We start from the raw sequence: 22,429 nt of genomic DNA, 5'->3' as shown, positions 1-22,429 counted from the left end.
CTCACGCGCCATTCACTGTGGCAGCGCGTGGGGCACACGCGCCGACACCAACCACGGCGCGCATCACGCCACCGCCGTGCCCAAACTCTTCCTCTCCTCCTCCTCTTCCTTCCCACGGTCTCAGACCAGTCCTAGGCAAACCTACGCATCCCCACGCGCCATCCAAGGCGGCGGAATCTCCCCCCTTTCCTCCTCCGTTCCTCCTCCGACGATCTACCTCAAAACCTCTCCAAAACATTCACAATTTCACCAACAAGCAATTCAACAATTGAATTAACCAAATCCTTACCTAAAACATGATTTGAAAATCGCCGGAGCTCATTGGTAGGATTGGACCGACTATGCTCGGTTCTTGTGAGTCACGCCGAGGCTTCATGGCGTCGCTGGAGACCGTGCCTTGCTCGGAGGAAGGTCGCATCGAGGTTGCGAGGCTGCTGATGCCGGCGGTGAGGAGCACAGCGCTCGGAGGGCGGCGGATTGTCGACGAGAATTTCTGAAGAGGGAGAGAGCAATTTCTGGGAGAGAGAAATAGAGGGAGACGGAAGTGAAGAGAGAGAAGTGAGTTTCCAATTTTGGAAACCCTAAACTGATAAGTTTTCCTTTTATACCCCTTTTTAAATCGGAAACTAACTTCTATCGTTAATAACTTTTACGTACATCGTCCGATTAGAACGCGTCACATATCCACGAACTCGTATCGACGAGCCCTACAACTTTCATGAAGGAAGTTTTCGCAAACGAGTGAAGGAATAAAAGTCGATATATACGTTGCGGAAACGTAACGTTTTTCTAATTAAACGTTCCGAGAATATTTCCGTTATTGTTTCGAAACGTCGCAAGCAACTAAATTTTACTCTCAATGAATTCCACAACTTTATAGAAGTTAAACAAACCAAACATTGTTCCAAAAATTCGGGTTATTACACTCATTTTCTCAGTTTTCGTTTCCATCATACCCAAAAAGATATCAGACACACCATTCATTATTCTCAATATGCAACAGTTAGGAACACAACATTAAACTCAATATGAAGGAATTCAAATTGTACCTTTCTCTTTTATGATTTTCCGGCTTTGCGAGTGGGTGCCCATCTACTCGACAAATTTTATTGATAAATTATTTTTCGCTCGAGGTCTAGGCACTCTTGCGTAGGGTTAAAGAGAAAGAATGTCTATCTTCAATTTTCTGTATTAGTTTAAAAAAAATGAATTTTACATTGGATAAGCAGGTAAAACCTTTTATGATATTTTGTGTTGTAAGTTGGTGCCCATCTACTTCATTATTATTTTATTTTTTTCTCGCTCACGGTCTTGGCAATCTAACCTTGGATGAAAGTAAGAGTGTCTATATTAGTTTTAAAAATAAAAGCATTTTACTTAAGATTAAAAGCAAAATTTTTTATGAACTTCTGCGTAACATCCTTCATATTGAGTTTAATGCTGTTTTCCTAACTGTTGCATATTGAGAATAATGAATGGTGTGTCTGATATCTTTTTGGGTATGATGGAAACGAAAACTGAGAAAATGAGATATATTATTCTTTTTTACTGACCTCCAGTAATGTTTACTAGAGGGTAGTAAACCTGTTTGCTTTGGTATAAGGGCAACGAAATTGAGAAGTAGAGATGTAGTGCTGTTGTTTACTGAACCACAGTAATGTTTACTGGGGGTAGTAAACTTGCTTGCTTTGGTATGAATGTGAAAAATTGGTGTGTCTAATATCTTTCGAAAGCCCAGTAATGTTTACTGGGGGTAGTAAACTTGCTTGCTTTGGTATGAATGTGAAAAATTGGTGTGTCTAATATCTTTCGGAGTTAGCGGAGCTAAGGAGGCAATTGAAGGAGGTTTTGGACGCGGGGTTCATTAGACCTTCGAAAGCCCCGTTCGGTGCCCCGGTGTTGTTCCAAAAGAAGAAAGACGGATCTCTTCGCATGTGCATCGATTATAGGGCACTCAACAAGATCATGGTAAAGAACAAGTACCCTATTCCTCTCATTGCCGATCTATTTGATCAATTGGGCCATGCACGATATTTTTCCAAGTTAGACCTTCGTTCGGGGTACTACCAAGTGCGCATTGCGGAGAGAGATGAGTCGAAGACCGCATGCATCAAAAGGTATGGATCTTATGAATTCTTGGTCATGCCTTTTGGTCTAACTAATGCACCGGCGACATTTTGCACCCTGATGAACAAATTGTTCCACCCCTACTTGGATCGGTTTGTGGTCGTCTACTTGGACGACATAGTTGTGTATAGCAAGACCATGCATGAGCATGTGGAGCATTTGCGGGAAGTGCTTAAGGTTTTGCGGGAAAACCGGCTATACATCAAGATGGAGAAATGCTCATTCGCGAAGCCGGAGGTGTCGTTCTTGGGGCACAAGATCAAGGATGGCAAACTTATGATGGAAGATTGCAAGGTGCATTCCATCCAAGAATGGGAACCACCCACCAAGGTACATGACTTAAGATCTTTTCTTGGGCTAGTTAACTATTATCGTCATTTTATCAAGGGATACTCGGCGAGGGCTGCACCGTTAACCGACCTTCTCAAGAAGAACAAGGCATGGGAGTGGACATTGGAATGTCAAGAAGCCTTTGAAGACTTGAAGAAGGCGATATGCGAGGAGCCCGTGCTTAGCTTACCGGATCACTCCAAGCCATATGAGGTACACACCGATGCTTCCGACTTTGCCATTGGCGGAGTACTAATGCAAGAAGGACATCCAATTGCTTATGAGAGTCGGAAGTTTAATGACACGGAGCGGCGCTACACCGTGCAAGAGAAGGAGATGACTGCCGTCATCCATTGCCTTCAAGTGTGGCGACATTACTTGCTTGGGACCAAGTTCCTTATCATGACCGACAATGTAGCAATAAGCTATTTCCAAACTCAAAAGAAGCTAAGTCGAAAGCAAGCAAGGTGGCAAGACTGCTTGGCGGAGTTCGACTACACCATGGAGTACAAGCCCGGAAAGGCGAACGTGGTAGCGGATGCACTAAGCCGCAAGGCGGAGTTTGCAAGCATATCTCAAGTCACTAGCCCATTGTTAAGCAAGATCAAGGAGGGACTAAGGGTAGACCCTCAAGCACAAAGCCTCATTACCTTAGTGAAGGAAGGCAAAACTCGGAGGTTTTGGCTAGACGACGACCTTTTCTACACGAGAGGCCCATCTACGTACCGAAGTGGGGCAGCTTACGAAGGGAGTTAACCAAGGAATGCCACGATTCAAAATGGGCTGGCCACCCAGGTATGAAACGCACACTTGCCTTGCTAAAGTCTATGTATTATTCGCCAAGGATGCAGGACGGGGTCGAAGAGTATGTGCAGACTTGTCTAGTTTGCCAACAAGACAAGGTAGTCCAGCAGCAGCCGGGGGGCTTGCTAGACCCCTTGTCCATTCCCGAGAGACCATGGGAGAGTGTCTCTATGGACTTCATCACTTGCTTGCCGAAGTCCGAGCAGTTTGGGAGCATCATTGTGGTGGTGGACAGATTTAGCAAGTATGCAACCTTCATGGCCGCATCAGCCGACTGCACATCGGAGGAGACAGCAAGGCTATTCCTACGCAATGTAGTCAAGCTTTGGAGAGTTCCAAAGAACATTGTCAGCAATAGAGACTCGCGCTTCACGGGGAGATTTTGGACAGAGCTGTTCAAGATGTTGGGGTCAGACTTGAACTTTTCAACAAGGTTCCATCCACAAAGCGATGGTCAAACGGAGCGCGTCAATGCTCTCTTGGAGCTATACTTACGGCACTACGTGAGTGCCAATCAAAAGGATTGGGCCAAGCTTCTAGATGTGGCGCAATTTTCCTATAACCTGCAGCAAAGTGAGGCCACCAACAAGAGTCCTTTTGAGATCGTTTTGGGACAGCAGCCTACTACCCCTCTATCCCTTGCCACTCACTATGAAGGGAAGAGTCCAGCCGCATTCAAGTTCGCCAAGTCATGGCATGAGCAAGCAGAGTTCGCTCGAACGGCGTTGCACAAGGCTGCTAAGAGGATGAAGAAGTGGGCGGACAAAAAGAGGAGGCATGTCGAGTTCAAGGAAGGTGACCTTGTACTTGTGAAACTCTTGCCGCAGCAGTTCAAGGCCTTTAGGAAGGTGCACAAAGGCTTGATCCGCAGGTACGAAGGGCCATTTGAAGTTATCAAGCGCATCGGCAAAGTTTCATACAAGCTCAACCTCCCGCTCAAGTTAAAAATACATCCGGTCTTCCACGTGAGTATGTTGAAGCCATACAATGAGGACGAGGAAGACCCATCAAGGGGCATATCGCATCGGGCACCAACAGCGGTAATCACCAACTTTGACAAGGAAGTTGATGAAGTACTCGCAGATCGGGTCATCCGACGTCGAGGCGTGCCAAGTTACAAAGAGTACCTCATCAAGTGGAGAGGTCTGCCTGATACGGAAGCAAGCTGGGAGTCCGAGGATACACTTTGGCAGTTCAAGGATAAAATCCAGCAATACAATGAAGCGCGATGAGGGCATCGCGGGATTTGGTGGGGGAGAATGTCACATCCCGCCAAATTTAAGCCAAATTTTACCTTAAGCATTCTAGACGGATCCGGAATATGGCGGAACACCTTGGAAGGTCATAGAAGATCCTAGAAGACGGTGGAAGTCTCAAGAAGCCTTGAGACATTTCCGGAAATCTCTAGAACCTTGGAGAGGTTAGGAGAACTAGACCACTCAAGAATTCTCTAAAACACTCAAGGTTCCTCTTAGAGTTATGTAGAATTGTATAGAACTCTCTAGAGTCATCTACATTGTACATAGTCCTAGAAATCTCTAGAACTAGCCAAGTAGGATGAGGAGGCCTATAAATAGCAAGGCACCCCTCTCATTTTCTCCATCAAGCAATCAAGCAAGAAGCAAGCTATCAAGCATCCTTGTAAGTTCTCTCTCGTTCAATATAAGTTCTCTTTCAAGATATTCTTCTTTGCCTTTCAATTGTTCTAGCAGGGCGTTTGCGAGTTTAAGGCTCACTTAGCATAAGGGAGTTGCTAAGGCCGCACGAGTTGCATAGCAAAAGAGTAAGCTCGTGACAATATGCTTCTCAAAACAGGATTTATATGCTTACAACATACAGGAAAGCTGAATGTTATATTCAAGTTCGAGTCAGACATGGAGGAGGTTAATCTAGAAAGACCTGATTGTGTTCTGAAGCTACACTCGAAGTCAAAGGAGGTCAACGTGGAGAACCATCTGTCACTTCAGTGTAACTACTAACTATCTGATGTACAACAAGTAACTTGCGTTTACTACCCCTAGTAAAGTTTCCTACTGAGGGTAGTAAAGTTTTCCAGACATAAATATGTTTATATCGAAAGTAACAGAAATATGTTCATCTAGGATCTAATTTTCACAGAAATATGTTTAAATTACATCGTTCAGATGAGCAAATACGTGGAGCATCTTTCTTCTCATATCTTCCCCTCCTTTTGTGAGTTTTGACGACTCCGTCGAAGACATCACTTCCTCAATAAAATAAAGCATAAAAAGTCCACAATCTGTCCTGCAATAAATTATATAACTATGTTAAAAAAATGTTGCAGTGAAAAAATAAACTTGAACGTCAAGGTATAAGAAGAAGATTAAATGTACTTACGATGTTTTATCTTGCTGGGGGCAAGAGACACTGTCAATAAGTTCGTATCTATTTATTTTTTTATCGAGGATCCAACATCTTGTTTCCTTCACCATGTACTTTACCTGTTAATTAAGCAATAAACAAGTTTAGTACACAAGTTAAGTTTACTGATTGAAAATTTTACATAATATACAATTTTATGATTATTTACTCACCACAAACTTTGCATTTTCGAAGTGAAAGTTGTGGGATTCGGATATTGTCTCCTCCGGACGCATGGAGTTCATATGATATAAGCAACTGTTGATGGTGTCAATCAATAGCAATGTATAGTGACTACTGTCCCCGTGATGTAGGGGAATGAACACTAGAGACTTGCAGAAAACAGGCATAAGTGCTTGATAAAGTATATCCTCCATTTCCTTTTCTCGCCCACTCTCGAAATTCACTTGGTTTTGGCGTTTCTGCTCATACTCGATCACGGACCGCTGCATTTTGAAAATAAATATTATTACTCCTAGTAAAACAAACATATAAAAATTAATTTTTACTGTCCTTATCACCACAGATGAAAAAATTAATTTTACTACCCCTAAAAAACTTACCGTGACCTCCATGTCAATGAATCCAGCCGAAATGAAGAATGCATTTGCCTGTTTTTTCAGATGCTCCTCGATGTACACTGTGAGGCTCTGCAAGTACAACATAGTCAAATTTATTAAAGCTAATCTTTACTGGGGGTAGTAATAGTTTTCTTTTTACTCACACTCGATGTGGTGTATTTTCCTTCGATAATGCGCTTCAAATCATCTTTTGATAACCCATGAAGACCCTCAGTACTCTGCCAGTATTGTTCACTGTGCAAACACATTAAATCAAAAAACCAATTAAAAACAAAGAACTCTTAGTAATGTTAAATAAGCCAACTGTAAAGTTGATAATGGAAACTTACTCTTTTCCTTTATCCGGGTGCAATTCAAGCCAATTTTTGTTCCAAATTATTCCACGTATTGTTGGCGCATTCCACGTGTTTAATCGTAGAGAGGTCCTCTTGGATTGGAGACTCAACTCTATCCTTCTCATCTCCTGTCATATCACTTACATTTTCATTTCTTTGTTCATCTTCTCGGCAGTCATATTCTCCCATGTTCTCCTCCTCCAACTGTCCCTGGCCATTACAGACATTAAATCATAGAAAAACAACATGCATTTAAAAAAATAAAGTTTACTACCCCTAGTAAGTTTGTATCCTCACCTCATCTCCTTTCTTATCACTTAAGTTTTCATTTCTTTTTTCCTCTTCTCGTCGTTTTCGCTTTCTCTTGTCTTGTTGCCTCTTCTGCAACTCCATCTCCCTGATTTTCTCATCAGCTATCTTCAACTTGTGCAACAGTTCTTCAGTTTTCTTCTCTCGTTCTTCACTTGCCTTGGCAAGTTGCTTCAACTTTTGATTCTTCTCTTCCGGGAGCTCCCCCTCCAATTCATGAATGAGTGTCCTTATGTTTCCACACAGTCTCTGATTCTATTTGGCTTCATTCTGGTTGAATTGAGGAACCTGAAAAAGTTATAACAGCAATATTATTACTGGACCTAACAGACAAACATTGACATACAGATAAGTACAATGTTTATTACCCATACTAAAACTTCCATTTATAAACTGAAAACTTTATAACAGCAATATCTCTGCTAATAAAGCGAAGCGCCCTTTACTGTTCACCCGTGTTCATATGCTACAGTGTGCGGGCTATTTTACCCCTTCTGTTTGCTGGGATTGGAGAGGGGAAAGAGGGCCAATGTCGTCATTGAACCACTACAGGTGTGGCCTTCATTTGCTGCAACGACATCAGGGGAGAGAATTCTTTTGCTTGCCGTGCCAAACCCTTCTGATGCAAGGGATTTGAGAGTTGCAAACTTGGGATTCTTTTTTTGTAGAAATATCAGCCCAAACTCAGGAGAGAAGGAAGAAACCGATCTTCTCTTGGCTCCTCATTCGATCCGGCGAAACAGTAAGTCCTTCGTCTGCCTATTGCTTCATTCTTCTTATTCAGAATTGGCTCTTCCCTATCTTGGTTGTTGAGTTGTTCCCTTCAATTTAGGACTTTTCCCTGGGTTCTTGAAAGACTGACTTGAAATTGTGGTCTGGGTTAAATACGGGTAGAGTGACGGAGGGGGTTATAGGGCTCCCGTGACTCAATTGGCAGATGCCACCGAATCGCAGTGAGATAGATTAGATGGGATTCGGGGTTGATGGAAGAAAGAAAGAAAAAGAGGGGGGAGGGGGTTTAATTCTGATTTGCAATTTGGGTGATGGAGAATTTGATTGAAATTGCCATCAAGAAACAAAAAGGGAATTTAATTTATCGGCCTTTGGGGATAGAGAGAGGTACATAGCAATTAGAAAGAGTTAACTGGATGACAGGAGGAAGGAAAATCATCAAGGATACCTTAGACTTGGGTTCTGCCAACAGGTTGAGATAAGATGCATGTAGTTATGCAGAGAAGATGAAGGAAATAGGAAGAGCCTTTAGGATTTGCAGCTGCTCTTGAGAATTTGGGTATTTTCGTTTCCTCTTTGGGTTTAGGGTTTCTTCTAATGAAATACACCGGGACGATTTGGGATAATTAGGCAATGACCCAATATTATTGAATCAACCATAAATACAAGCTTCATCTTTAGTATAGCCAAATATTTTGTTCAATATTTGTCAATGAAAAAAATGAGGATGAATATGCTATTACTGAAAGGGAACAAAATCCTCAGTCATGCGGGGAGGGCTAATCATATTATGTTTGCTCTAATCAGTTTTAATCTCAGATTGATTTCAACCTGGATTGTTTTATCCTTTTCAAATTTGCTTATGTTTGTTGCATGATTAGGTCAGTACAAAGGAATCTCTTTGCATCAGCATCCATGGCATGATTCATCATTGTTTGAAAGCCAATTAAATGGAAAGGGTAATTTCCCCTGTAATATGAGTCTACTTTTTATTTGGTTTGCTAGCTGATTGTCTATTTGTTGTTTTCATCTTACAGGTTTATCAAAGTTTGCAGTAGTCAGGTAACTTAATTATTGCTGCTGTCATGTATTTGCAATCCATTATTTGCTCAATATAATTATTTTAAAGATCGAATTCGGGTATATTATCATTCATGGATCACTTCTGATAGATATGCTGTGTGGAAATCGAACATCGTCGAGAAAAAGATTTTTTAAACAGCAAATCTTTGAGGATGAACATCAAGATGCACTGCGAATTGAAATGATATCTGACTATGAAAATACATCAAATAGCAGTGAAACTATTACAGGTACACACCATTACTTGGAAAGCACAATGAAAGATATATAATGGAAAATTGGTTTACTCTGTATTCTACTGTATTCTATAGTGTATGCACTACATGTAGTTTATTTCCTAAACATTTGTATTTTCATTCAATCCATTACTTAATATTTTATATTACTTATATTATAGCAAAGTAAAACTTAAAACACAAAACGCACTTCGGCACGAGCGCGGGCGCAGAGGCTTGTTATTAATGAAGCCAACAGATATACATTGACATACAGATAAGTATAAAGTTTATTACCACTACTAAACTTCCATTTATAAACTGCATATGCAAAAAAAAAGTGAAGTTTACTAACCCCTAGTAAATTTATACTGGGGGTAATAAACTATGTCAAAAAGGTTCCATTTTCATACTATACAAACTTACCAATTCTTGGAAGCTTGGTGAGCTTGACTGTTTGCGACCAGTTCCTGTTTTCATATTTGTAAGACAGAAATAGGATTGGTTCAGTTTTTCAAACAACAAAAAGAACAATGCTGTAGTTATATGTAAAAAAAATTAAAAAAATTAAAAATAAAATACCTCTAGCATTTTTGGTTTGTTCAGATAATCTTTTTTATTGATGATCCACAGTGTTGACCATCTTATAAACCTCATGGTCTCGGTTTTTTTCTTCCAGATCCGACTCTTGATTTGCGTCTTTTCAAGGAACCAGTACAGAACCAAAACAAGACATCCATTAAGAGCTTTAGGCTGCGCCTTTACATGCTTTTTAATTCCTTCATGCAATGCTTCTAACACCTTGCTTGACCAGTTGTATTTGTTAATCACTTCAAGGTCTTCACAGGCAAGTACCAATTTCCATTCAAGCTGCATGCCGGTTCTGCTGAAGAAGAATACAGACATCAGGTACATTATAACCAAAGAAGCTATCTTCCTTGGTTCCTCCTTCCTCTTCTTAATCTTGTTCAGCTCCTCTTCTAACTTCTCCCGGATGATTTTCGTCATGATCGGTCCTTTCTCTTGTTGGGTTTCCAGCCCATGTGTTTTTCCTAAGATTGTTTCTTAGAGTATGGTGTTCCAGTAAGGATAGGGAATCCTTATTGATGATGGTTTACTTGTAGAAGGATGAGGCTTTATAGCCTATCACTATTAGGAATAGGATTCCTATTTGGTGAGGAAATATATTTGTCCTTATGACTATATAAGGAGGGGTTATGCTCTAGGTTTAGGCATCACAGAGACAAAGAGCACAGTGTGTTCCATTCTCGGTTAGAGGGTGAGAGAGGGCAGAGAGGAGAAAGATAGGAAGAGAAGAGTCCTTGTTTTCTTAGTCTTTCTTGTGTACCCATTATTAATATAGTGGAAGTGTGTTTCTGTCCGGTGGATGTAGGCAAAGCTATTTGCTGAACCACCTTAAATCTGTGTTCTTGTGTTCTTTTCTTTGTGGTTGTTTCTCTTGGTTTGCTGTGCTTGTTTTGTTTCTCTGACTAACTTGTTGACCGATTCACTACAAGTGGTACCAGAGCCTGGTTGAAGGTTGGGTTCGGCTGAAATCGGTGTTGTCAGAATGGATGATGATGTGAAAGGCACAATGATCAAACTCACCCACAAGAATTGGGTGACGTGGAAGCCAAGAATGGAGGATATCCTGTATTGTAGGGATATGTATGAGCCCATAGAGGGTGCGGCTGCAAGGCCAACCAATATGGATGATGAAAGGTGGCAAGAGAAGGGCCACATGAAGCGGATGTGTCGAAAGTGGAAACAAAACAAAAAGAAAAGCAAGTACCAAGATGAAGATAATGGTTATTCTGCTTGTGTTTCGGATGAGCTTCTTACTTTACAAGAATGTCTATATATGGGTGACAATGGTCATGATTGGTTCGTGGATACGGGTGCAAGTTGTCATGTTAGTTCCAACTTGGAGCTCTTTTCTACATACAAGGCAGGTGGCTTTGGGATGTTAAAGATGGGCAATTCAAGCTACTCCAAGATTTCGGGAATAGGAGATATTTGCATCGAGACTAATCTGGGTTACCATATGACATTGAAGGATGTGAGGCACGTTCCGGATCTACGTGTCAACATACTGTCTGCAAGTGCTCTTGACAGGCAAGGTTTCCACCAGTTTATTGGTGATGGGAAGTGGAAGCTGACGAATCGATCGTTGGACGTTGCTAGTGGAGAGTTTTGTCGTTCCTTGTACAAGACACATAGCTTGGTGTATAAAGATGACTTGAGTGCAATGGGTGATACTTCTTCGGACATACGGCGTCATGGTGACGGCCATATAAGGAAGAAAGGCGTTCTGGAAAAGTGGTCCCAAATGTCCTTTTCCAATGGGTTTTCTGACCAGGGTGAAGATGGTCAAGAGTTGTTCCACCAACAGGGACATGGTGATGAGTTGTTCGATCAGGGGGAGCCTGATCAGGGGGAGCTGCATGCTCCAACCACATAGTTCTGCATCAAGTCAGCTTGGGCGGACTCTCGGTGATGGAGTCGCGCCGGTGTACCTCCCTCATGGTCTGGAGGGGGAGATTGTTGGGTTTCCAGCCCATGTGTTTTTCCTAAGATTGTTTCTTAGAGTATGGTGTTCCAGTAAGGATAGGGAATCCTTATTGATGATGGTTTACTTGTAGAAGGAGGAGGCTTTATAGCCTATCACTATTAGGAATAGGATTCCTATTTGGTGAGGAAATATATTTGTCCTTATGACTATATAAGGAGGGGTTATGCTCTAGGTTTAGGCATCACAGAGACAAAGAGCATAGTGTGTTCCATTCTCGGTTAGAGGGTGAGAGAGGGCAGAGAGGAGAAAGATAGGAAGAGAAGAGTCCTTGTTTTCTTAGTCTTTCTTGTGTACCCATTATTAATATAGTGGAAGTGTGTTTCTGTCCGGTGGATGTAGGCAAAGCTATTTGCTGAACCACCTTAAATCTGTGTTCTTGTGTTCTTTTCTTTGTGGTTGTTTCTCTTGGTTTGCTGTGCTTGTTTTGTTTCTCTGACTAACTTGTTGACCGATTCACTACATCTCTTTCTCGAAAATAGCAGAATCTTGGCTGTTCTTGTTGCCCTTAGAGTATTTCTGATCTATACTTATATCCACATCTTCACCCTCTTTGGTTATTGCAAATAGTTGATGCACATCATCCTCCGTGATTTCCAACACTCTTTCTCCAAAAGTGAAGTTTTTCTTCTCTCTGTTATAATGATGCAGTAAGATCTCAATGTCAGATTCTTCCGTCTTCACCTGTTCTCCATCTATCTTCCCTGATCGAAATGCTTGAATCATTTCCCCAAAGCATGTCTTGTTGATCAGCTCCCATGCTGCTTCTGGGATGCTTTTCTTGTGTTCATCCACTAAGTTAAAAAAGATACGAGTGTGCACCTCTGTTGCTTGTGGGCAATGCTGCTCAGCTCACATTGTTCCTCTCCTCCTTTCATTTTCTTTGTCGTTCTGTCGTTAATTTCCTCCTCCTCCACCTCTGATTCTGTCTTCTCTCGTTTTCTCTTTCCATTAGATCTTTTCGATCTTTTCTGACGTAAAAATGAAGCAAGGACTATGATTGATGTAATTGAATCGGAAGCTGAATTGTCTTCGGGTTCTGAACTCCCAGATTACTTTCTTGCCATCCTGCAATTTTCAAAACACACAATTTACTGCCCCTAGTAAACTTGCATTTTGACGGCACAAAATGTAAGTATCAATGTAAGAATCAATTCAAGAAAGTAAACGTAATGTGTATCTAAACAAAGTATTGGAAAAAATAAATGAAAGAATTGAAATTGTTTTATCACGGCCTGAGATGGAGTGGTCATGTTGAATCCCATAGAAAATCGCACTAGACATGGCGATGAATCTTAATACTCTGGAAATCCTCCAGAACCCTAATAGTACAGATGCAACAAGACAAATAGAAAACAGAAAATGGTTCACAAAATCAGAAAACGGTATTGTCTTAACAGAAAATGGTTCACAAAATCAGAACGGCCCTAGTAAAAAAAATAAAGTTCACTACCCCTAGTAAACTTTTACATATTAAAAAATATGCTTTGACGGCACAAAATTTGAGTATTGATGTAAGAATCAATTCAAGAAGCAAAACGTAATGTGTATCTAAACAAAGTAATGGAAAAAATAAATGAAACAAAAGGAGGGTTTATCGCGGCCTGAGATGGAGTGGTCATGTTGCCTAGATCAAAGAAAATAGAATAACAAAGTATAAAGTAAGAAAAAGGTAAATCCTAAACCCAAGTAACTTTCTTCCCATCCTGCATATTCAAAACACCACAATTTACTGCCCCTAGTAAACTTGCATTATAAACTACATAGTAAAAAAATAAAGTTCACTACCCCTAGTAAACTTTTACATATTAAAAAATAAGCTTTGACGGCAAAAAATTTGAGTATTGATGTAAGAATCAATTCAAGAAACAAAACGTAATGTGTATCTAAACAAAGTAATGGAAAAAAATAAATGCAACAAAAGGAGGGTTCATCGCGGCCTGAGATGGAGTGGTCATGTTGCCTAGATCAAAGAAAATGGAATAACAAAGCACAAATATAAGAAAAACGTATTGTCTTTGGATTCTGAACTCCCAAGTAACTTTCTTCCCATCCTGCATATTCAAAACACCACAATCTACTGCTCCTAGTAAACTTGCATTTACAAATTTCCCCTAGTAAACTTGCATTTTACAAACTACAGATTAAAAATAAACCCTAAACCCTAAACACCAGTGTCTCATAGTAAGCATGCGTGCTAGGAACTACAACCAAGGGCATTAATCAATTGAAGCAAAAAATTAAAAAAAAATTGCAGACAAATAAAGCATTAATCAATCAACACATGAGAAGAAACACTAAAATTTGCTGGAAACTACAAAAATATCGAACGAATTTCACCAAAATCAAATTCGAATTTCACTAAAAAGACAAATTCGAAAAGAGGCAAATCTCCATACCTTAAGATTGAGATAATGAAAACTGAACTTTGCCCAATATCCCCTTGACGAGATAAGAGGATTAAATTTGAATGAGTGAGAGTGGAGAGGTCGCGTAGGAAGAAATCTGAATGAGAGAGTGGAGTGGTGGTGTCTGAAGAAGAAAAGAGAAGGCGGGGGAAAAATAGAAAATTAACCGATGCAATAACAACTGAATCATCTTACTGCCCCAGTAAGGGAGAAATTTTTAGAGGAGCAGTGGCAGATGAAGGTGGACGACCTGAGGATATTCTCAATATATTTTCTTAATGAGGCCATATGAGATAGATTATTAGATTTTTAAGAAGTTTTTACTAGGGGTAGTAAACTTGCAAAGCAGTATCTCCAAAGGCCATAACACACATTAGAATAGAAAAATCAATTTAGATTTGAAAAAATAAAGTTTACTCGGGGTAGTAAACTTGCAAAACTGTATCTTCAAAAGCCATAAAACACATTAGAATGAAAAAAAAAATATCAATGATGGAAATAACAACCTTGTAACATTATATTCTCAATATATTTTCTTAATGAGGCCATATTTTCTGATTTTGTGAACCATTTTCTGTTTTCTATTTGTCTTGTTGCATCTGTACTATTGGGGTTCTGGAGGATTTCCAGAGTACTAAGATTCATCGCCATGTCTAGTGCGATTTTCTATGGGATTCAACATGACCACTCCATCTCAGGCCGTGATAAAACAATTTCAATTCTTTCATTTATTTTTTTCAATACTTTGTTTAGATACACATTACGTTTACTTTCTTGAATTGATTCTTACATTGATACTTACATTTTGTGCTGTCAAAATGCAAGTTTACTAGGGGCAGTAAATTGTGTGTTTTGAAAATTGCAGGATGGCAAGAAAGTAATTTGGGAGTTCAGAACCCGAAGACAATTCAGCTTCCGATTCAATTACATCAATCATAGTCCTTGCTTCATTTTTACGTCAGAAAAGATTGAAAAGATCTAATCGAAAGAGAAAACGAGAGAAGACAGAATCAGAGGTGGAGGAGGAAATTAACAACAGAACGGCAAAGAAAATGAAAGGAGGAGAGGAACAATGTGAGCTGAGCAGCATTGCCCACAAGCAACAGAGGTGCACACTCGTATCTTTTTTTAACATAGTGGATGAACACAAGAAAAGCATCCCAGAAGAAGCATGAGACCTGATCAACAAGACATGCTTTGGGGAAATGATTCAAGCATTTCGATCAGGGAAGATAGATGGAGAACAGGTGAAGAGGGAAGAATCTGACATTGAGATCTTACTGCATCATTACAACAGAGAAGAAAAACTTCACTTGTGGAGAAAGAGTGCTGGAAATCACGGAGGATGATGTGCATCAACTATTTGCAATAACCAAAGAGGGTGAAGATGTGGATATAAGTATAGATCAGAAATACTCTAAGGGCAACAAGATTCTGCTATTTTCGGGAAAGAGAAAGGACCGATCACGACGAAAATCATCCGGGAGAAGTTAGAAGAGGAGCTGAACAAGATTAAGAAGAGGAAGGAAGAACCAAGGAAGATAGCTTCTTTGGTTATAATGTACCTGATGTCTGTATTATTCTTCAACAGAACCGGCAGGCAGCTTGAATGAAAATTGGTACTTGCCTGTGAAGACCTTGAAGGGATTAACAAATATAACTAGTCAAGGAAGGTGTTAGAAGCATTGCATGAAGGAATTAAAAAGCATGTAAAGGCGCAGCCTAAAGCTCTTAATGGGTGTCTTGTTTTGGTTCTGTACTGGTTCCTTGAAAAGACGCAAATCAAGAGTCGGATTTGGAAGAAAAAAACCGAGACCCTGAGGTTTATAAGATGGTCAACACTGTGGATCATCAATAAAAAAGATTATCTAAACAGACCAAAAATGCCAGAGGTATTTTATTTTTAATGTTTTTAATTTTTTTTTAAATATAACTACAACATTGTTCTTTTTGTTGTTTGAAAAACTGAACCAATCATAATTCTGTCTTACAAATATGAAAACAGGAACATGTCGCAAACGGTCCAGCTCACCAAGCTTCCAAGAATGGGTAAGTTTGAATAGTATGAAAATGGAATCTTTTTGACATAGTTTATTACCCCCGGTAGAAGTTTACTAGGGGTTAGTAAACTTCACTTTTTTTTTGCATATGCAGTTTATAAATGGAAGTTTAGTAGGGGTAATAAACTTTATACTTATCTGTATGTCAATGTATATCTGTTGGCTTCATTAATAACTAGCCTCCGCGCCCGCGCTCGTGCCGAAGTGCGTTTTGTGTTTTAAGTTTTACTTTGCTATAATATGAAGTAATATAAAACATCAAGTAATGGATTTAATGAAAATACAAATGTTTAGGAAATAAACTACGTGTAGTGCATACACTATAAAATACAGTAGAATACAGAGTAAACTAATTTTCCATTATGTATCTTTCATTGTGCTTTCCAAGTAATGGTGTGTACCTGTAATAGTTTCACTGCTATTTGATGTATTTTCATAGTCAGATATCATTTCAATTCGCAGTGCATTTTGATGTTCATCCTCAAAGATTTGCTGTTTAAAAAATCTTTTTCTCGACGATGTTCGATTTCCACACAGCATATCTATCAGAAGTGATCCATGAATGATAATATACCCGAATTCGATCCTTAAAATAATTATATTGAGCAAATAATGGATTGCAAATACATGACAGCAGCAATAATTAAGTTACCTGACTACTGCAAACTTTGATAAACCTGCAAGATGAAAATAACAAATAGTCAATCAGCTAGCAAACCAAATAAAAAGTATACTCATATTACAGGGGAAATTACCCTTTCCATTTAATTGTCCTTCAAACAATGATGAATCATCCCATGGATGCTCATGCAAAGAGATTCCTTTGTACTGACCTAATCATGCAACAAACATAAGCAAATTTGAAAAGGATAAAACAATCCAGTTGAAATCAATATGAGATTAAAACTGATTAGAGCAAACATAATATGATTAGCCCTCCCCGCTTGACTGAGGATTTTGTTCCCTTTCAGTAATAGCATATTCATCCTCGTTTTTTTCATTGACAAATATTGAACAAAATATTTGGCTATACTAAAGATGAAGCTTGTATTTATGGTTGATTCAATAATATTGGGTCATTGCCTAATTATCCCAAATCGTCCCGGTGTATTTCATTAGAAGAAATAGAGAAAAAAAAAGGAGGAAACGAAAATACCCAAATTCTCAAGAGTAGCTGCAAATCCTAAAGGCTCTTCCTATTTCCTTCATCTTTTCTGCATAACTACATGCATCTTATCTCAATCTACAATACGTGGAATAATTTGGATGACAATGTCAAAAAACACTACAAAAATTGGCTTGAATTGCACCCGGATAAAGGAAAAGAGTAAGTTTCCATTATCAACTTTACAGTTGGCTTATTTAACATTACTAAGAGTTCTTTGTTTTTAATTGGTTTTTTGATTTAATGTGTTTGCACAGTGAACAATACTGGCAGAGTACTGAGGGTCTTCATGGGTTATCAAAGGATGATTTGAAGCGCATTATCGAAGGAAAATACACCACATCGAGTGTGAGTAAAAAGAAAACTATTACTACCCCCAGTAAATATTAAAGCTAATCTTTTTGACTATTTTGTACTTGCAGAGCCTCACGGTGTACATCGAGGAGCATCTGAAAAAACAGGCAAATGCATTCCTCATTTCGGCCGGATTCATTGACATGGAGGTCACGGTAAGTTTTTTAGGGGTAGTAAAATTTATTTTTTCCATCTGTGGTGATAAGGACAGTAAAAATTAATTTTTATATGTTTGTTTTACTAGGAGTAATAATATTTATTTTCAAAATGCAGCGGTCCGTGATCGAGTATGAGCAGAAACGCCAAAACCAAGTGAATTTCGAGAGTGGGCGAGAAAAGGAAATGGAGGATATACTTTATCAAGCACTTATGCCTGTTTTCTGCAAGTCTCTAGTGTTCATTCCCCTACATCACGGGGACAGTAGTCACTATACATTGCTATTGATTGACACCATCAACAGTTGCTTCTATCATATGAACTCCATGCGTCCGGAGGAGACAATATCCGAATCCCACAACTTTCACTTCGAAAATGCAAAGTTTGTGGTGAGTAAATAATCATAAAATTGTATATTATGTAAAATTTTCAATCAATAAACTTAACTTGTGTACTAAACTTGTTTATTGCTTAATTAACAGGTAAAGTACATAAATGGTATCATGGAACGTGTACTAGAGCGGGAAGTGGAAATGACTGACATGGTGAAGGAAACAAGACGTTGGATCCTCGATAAAAAAATAAATGGATACGAACTTGTTGACAGTGTCTCTTGCCCCCAGCAAGATAAAACATCGTAAGTACATTTAATCTTCTTCTTATACCTTGACGTTCAAGTTTATTTTTTCACTGCAACATTTTTTTAACATAGTTATATAATTTATTGCAGGACAGATTGTGGACCTTTTATGCTTTATTTTATTGAGGAAGTGATGACTTCGACGGAGTCGTCAAAACTCACAAAAGGAGGGGAAGATATGAGAAGAAAGATGCTCCACGTATTTGCTCATCTGAACGATGTAATATAAACATATTTCTGTGAAAATTAGATCCTAGATGAACATATTTCTGTTACTTTCAGTATAAACATATTTCTGTCTGGAAAACTTTACTATCCTCAGTAGGAAACTTTACTAGGGGTAGTAAACGCAAGTTACTTGTTGTACATCAGCTAGTTAGTAGTTACACTGAAGTGACAGGATGGTTCTCCACGTTAACCTCCTTTGACTTCGACTGTAGCTTCAGAACACGATCAGGTCTCTCTAGATTAACCTCCTCCATGTCTGACTCGAACTTGAATATAACATTCAGCTTTCCTGTATGTTGTAAGCATATAAATCCTGTTTTAGGAAGCATATGCTCTAATGGGGCAGTGTGCATTCTTCTGCTCTAGATTGGTTGAATCATTGTTCCTCTGACTTATCCATGGAACATTTTGGAGAGCTGCTTTTCTCTCTCTGGGGTTGCTGGAAGGAAAGAAATGCATGGTGAGGGCAGCAGATGTGAGTGCTAGTATAGCTGGTCATTTGCATGATTTTGCGTGATTTTCGCAGCCATAATTTTAGGCCTTTTACAAAGCCGAGACATGCTTCTTTGGTTAAGTGGAAAGCTCCACCAGTTGGGATATGGAAGATTAACACAGATATGGAGCATTTAATCATGCTACTAGGAAGGGAGGCTTTAGTTTTGTCATTAGGGACTCACTGTGTACTCTAGTTGCTTGTGGAGCTGGTCCTTTGGCTAGTCTTATCTCGGCAGAACATGCCGAATTATTGGCATGTTGCAAAGCAGTTGATTTTCATCCATCAATTATAGAAACTGATGCTATGGAGGTTAAGAGGCAGTTAGATGCAGCAAATATGCCCAATACCTCAACTCTGGGGAGAATGTATGAAGACTTATGTGAGAAGATGGCTGAGGGAGGAACCTGGAAGGTGACCTATGCCAATAGAAGGATCAATACAGCTGCACATTTACTTGCAGCGCATGCCTGCTCTTGGGAGCAGGAGAAATTTTACTTTTCAGTACCTGATATTATACAAGCTGCAATTGCAGCAGACTATTGTAGGTTTTGATCAACTTTTGATTTAATAAAGGGTTGACTCTATGATTCAAAAGAAAAAAAAGTAGAAATATTATTAATTATGAATGTATTGATATATTCATTTTTTCTGTTCTTTCTGTAATGCTGTTGTTATAATAACCCTATTTTTCAAAAAAATATTGGTTTGATTTGAATTCTATAAAGTTGTGAAATTGAATTAGAATGAATTTGATTGTTTGCGATTTTACGAAACGGAAACGTTCTCGGAACGTTTAATTAGAAAAACGTTACGTTTCCGCAACGTATATATCGACTTTTATTCCATCGCTCGGTTGCGAAAACTTCCATCACAAAAGTTGTAGAGCTCGTCGATACGAGTTCGTGAATAAGTGACGCGTTCTAATCGGACGTCGTACGTAAAAGTTATTAACGTCGGAATTTAGTTTCCGATTTTGGAAACTAGTATAAAAGGAAATGATTTCAGCTAGGGTTCCCATAATTGGAAACCCTTCTTTCCCTCTTTCTCCCCGCCTCCCTTTCTCCTCTCTCCCGAAAACTCTCTCTCATCCTCTCGGCTCGCCGACGAATCGCCGCCCTCCGTGCGCCGTGCTCCTCACCGCCGGCATCAGCGGCCTCACAACCACGACGCGACCTTTCTCCAAGCAAGGCACGGTCTCCAGCGACGCCGTGGACTTCAAATCGTGTTTTAGGTAAGGGTTTGGTTAATTCAATTGTTCAATTGCTTGTTGGTGAATTTGTGAATGTTTTGGAGAGGTTTTGAGGTAGATCGAAGGAGGGGGAGCGGAGGAGGAAAGGGAAGAGATTTCCGCCGCCTTGGATGGCACGTGGGGGTGCATGGGATAGCCTAGGGACGGTCTGAAACCGTAAGAAGGAAGAGGAGGAGGAGGGGAAGAGTTTTGGGGCGGAGGTGGCGTGATACGCTCCGGCGTCGGGGTAAGCGCGTGGGCCCCACACGCGGTCGCCGACGAGTGGCGCGTGAACAGTGACTCTGACACAGTAAATTGTAAAATTTTATTTTTATGTACGGTGAATGTAAAAAGTAATTTACGTACAGTAAAGTAAATTTTATTTACGTATGGTAAATGTAAATTACATTCAGTAAATGTAGAAAGTAATTTTTGAAGGGTAATTCAGTAATTATTATTTACTGAGACAGTATGTACATTTGAATAGTACTTATACGTACAAAAATACGTAAACAATATGTACTCGTACATGATTACGTATTGGATGAGTATTTGTACATTAATACATGAATAGTAAATATGTGAATAGTAATTCGTAAAACCAGGAATTGCTTAATAGTAACAGATTATTACTGTTACGGCATTTAAAGGTTTACGAAACGTTTCTAAATTCTTTTCTTATTTTTCAAGGTGATCGATAAATCAAGAAAAGGTACTATCTTCGGGAATTAAGGACTTACGCTCGAGTTGATAAGGTGAGTAAAATCTCACTTATTTACGAATCTACCCTTGCGGAGATTCTACATTTTTGCAAAATATTAAAGAACGAAATATGACATGTATATAATAAAGTGGATTATATATATATTGTATAAATGGTAAATATGTACATATATATATAGTTTGATATATTATATACTGTTAGGTTTTCGTTTGTGAATTATGATCACAGTGGTGATAAGAATTATATATTGAGCATGTGATGAAATTTGTACAAATAATGAATAGATTATTGTACGTGGTTTTAACGTTGAGAATTGTTAAATCGTTTTGTCTTCGGACGTGTTTAAGAAATATGACATGTATATTATAAAGTGGATTATATATTTTTTGTAGAAATGGTAAATAGGTACATATATATATATATATATAGTTTGCTATATTATATACTGTTAGGATTTCGTTTGTGAATTATGATCACAGTGGTGATGAGAATTATATATTGAGTATGTGATGAAATTTGTACAATAATGAGTAGATTAATGTACGTGTTTATGTCTTCGGACCAGTCTTCGGACGTGTGTGGCATGTCGGAACCTAGCCTTTGGCCGGGCGAAAGTTACGATACAATTAGAGCTCTAGTCTGTCTGCCGGAGTACTGCATGTGAGGTAACAGATGAGTTATCGGCTCATGAGTACTCATATTTTTGGACATCGGGTAGCGAGGAGGTTACTCTATGTCGAACGTTGGGTAGCGAGGAGGTTGCCCAATGTTGGGCGTTGGGTGGCGAGGAGGTTGCCCAACGTCGGTGGTGTAGTACATGAGGGGTAACAGAGGTGTACCAGCGCTCATTAGTTCCGTATTATAAATGCATTTGGGTAAACAGAGAGGTTGCCCAATTTCTCATGAGCACTTTCATTTTCATATTTTTGGGACAACCAGATGGGCTGTCCATTGACTCATGAGTGCATTTATATTTGTTGATTTGTGGATTGACGTAAATGTTGATATGCGAGATATATTGTTTTATTTTACTCATACGAGCTGTAAAGCTTACCGGGTTTGTATTTACAATCCCGGTGCACCAATTCGATTGGTGTAGGGGATACTACTACAGGTGTCGATTAGTAGGAATTGAAGGACGACTCCGGAGACTCGAAGTTGTTCATTATCCTGCTTGTGGTGAGGTTTCTATTGCAGAATTGTGTGTGAGAACTTGTGAGAATTTATTTGTTAGTTGTGAGAGATTGTGAGGATTACTACATTTCCATTTTATGTAATGTTGAATTATAAATTTGGTTTGTAATAATTGGTTGTCTGAGTTGTATTGCGAACTCAGTAATGATCCGCTGTGCATTTAAAATGATTTCGATTCATTTGAGATTGTTTTGGTGTTGTACGACTTTAATATTTTGAGTTTTTATACTCGAAATTTTAGGGTCGTTACAGTTGGTATCAGAGCCTAAGTGCGTATTTGGCGATTATCAATATCATCCGGGAGCGAT

At 39.2% G+C, this 22,429-nt stretch overlaps 1 protein-coding gene and 1 long non-coding RNA gene across 2 annotated transcripts; both read left to right on the top strand.

The window, feature by feature from the left end:
- The first annotated feature begins 6,975 nt into the window (after positions 1-6,975).
- LOC126786014 (uncharacterized) lies at positions 6,976-9,917 on the top strand. Its single transcript, XR_007671157.1, has 3 exons — positions 6,976-7,610; positions 8,638-8,913; positions 9,736-9,917. It is a non-coding gene; the product is annotated as an uncharacterized LOC126786014 (long non-coding RNA).
- Positions 9,918-17,161: 7,244 nt separating this feature from the next.
- LOC126803234 (uncharacterized) lies at positions 17,162-19,527 on the top strand. The gene is made up of 8 exons (XM_050531024.1): positions 17,162-17,262; positions 17,358-17,448; positions 17,523-17,609; positions 17,728-18,000; positions 18,094-18,248; positions 18,342-18,471; positions 18,802-18,860; positions 19,122-19,527. Exons 1-8 carry the CDS (start codon positions 17,162-17,164, stop codon positions 19,525-19,527), a joined length of 1,302 nt encoding a protein of 433 aa, XP_050386981.1.
- The last annotated feature ends 2,902 nt before the right edge of the window (positions 19,528-22,429 follow it).

This window comes from Argentina anserina, chromosome 1 (assembly GCF_933775445.1).
Source record: "Argentina anserina chromosome 1, drPotAnse1.1, whole genome shotgun sequence".
Lineage (NCBI taxonomy): Eukaryota > Viridiplantae > Streptophyta > Magnoliopsida > Rosales > Rosaceae > Argentina > Argentina anserina.
This window is presented reverse-complemented; position numbering and strand designations above follow the sequence as displayed.